Source organism: Camelina sativa, chromosome 6 (genome assembly GCF_000633955.1).
Source record: "Camelina sativa cultivar DH55 chromosome 6, Cs, whole genome shotgun sequence".
In the NCBI taxonomy this organism is placed as follows: domain Eukaryota; kingdom Viridiplantae; phylum Streptophyta; class Magnoliopsida; order Brassicales; family Brassicaceae; genus Camelina; species Camelina sativa.
Genome location: NC_025690.1, coordinates 1,355,526 through 1,356,567, shown reverse-complemented (window position 1 = coordinate 1,356,567; position 1,042 = coordinate 1,355,526). Strand labels below are relative to the sequence as shown.

The following is a 1,042-nucleotide window of genomic DNA, read 5'->3' as shown; positions in this document are numbered from 1 at the left end:
TACCGATGATTCCAAGAAGAAGGAGCGTCATATTGTTACTTGGACTCCTGAGGTCTCTCTTCTCTCTTTTCTTCTTTCTCTCTTTCTTTATATAATATTCGATCAATCTCTTTTTTTTGATTGTGTTCTGTAATCGAACTTTGTATTGATGAATCTCTCTGTTTCAGGAAGATGATATACTAAGGAAGCATATCAGTGTACATGGAACTGAAAAGTTAGTTCTTTTTTTTTGGGTTTTCGATATCTGGGTTAAGTTTCTGTTCTATTGGGTCGATTGATTCTGATGTAAAGTTTTGATTTTTTTTTTTGTTGTTGTTGTGATTGATATTAGTTGGGCGATCATTGCATCCAAGTTTAATGATAAGAGCACAAGGCAGTGTAGAAGAAGGTTTGGTTTAGTCTTATTTGATATCAAAATGGTTTCTTTTTTCTTTTTAATGTGGAGTTTTTTTTTTTGTGTGTTTGATCTGATTGTGTGGGGTTTTCTTGATTTAATGCAGATGGTATACATACTTAAACTCTGATTTCAAGAGAGGAGGTTGGTCCCCTGAAGAAGATACACTTTTGTGTGAGGTTGGACATCTTTTTTTTTTGATGACATAGAGATGATAGAGTTTGTGACTGATCTTATTTGTGTTTGGTTTTGAAGGCACAGAGATTGTTTGGGAATAGGTGGACTGAGATAGCGAAAGTGGTCTCAGGCAGGTATATTGGAACCAACAGATATAAGCTTTAATGGTGGACCAAGTTATTATTGATATGAAATTAGAGAATTCATTCTTCTTCTTTGTGGTTTGTTGTGTAGAACGGATAATGCTGTGAAGAACAGGTTTACAACACTGTGCAAGAAGAGAGCTAAGTATGAAGCCATGGCTAAAGAGAACAAGATCGCTTGTTGTGTGAACTCAAACAACAAGAGACTGTTGTTCCCAGATGGTATTAGTACACCGAGAAAAGTCGAAAGTGAATCTCCTCTTACTAAGAAAATGAGGTGAGAAACCTTGTTTTGGTTTCTCTTGATTGATTCCAAAGAAGAAAGCTT

At 35.4% G+C, this 1,042-nt stretch overlaps 1 protein-coding gene across 1 annotated transcript in view; it reads left to right on the top strand.

The window, feature by feature from the left end:
- LOC104793844 overlaps positions 7-1,042 on the top strand; it is a gene marked incomplete in the record, with an annotated part of 4,117 nt that continues 3,081 nt past the window's right edge. Inside the window, 6 exon segments of the mRNA XM_019246602.1 lie at positions 7-52; positions 168-214; positions 332-388; positions 501-573; positions 650-705; positions 806-982. Of these exon segments, the coding sequence (XP_019102147.1) occupies positions 870-982 (113 nt within the window).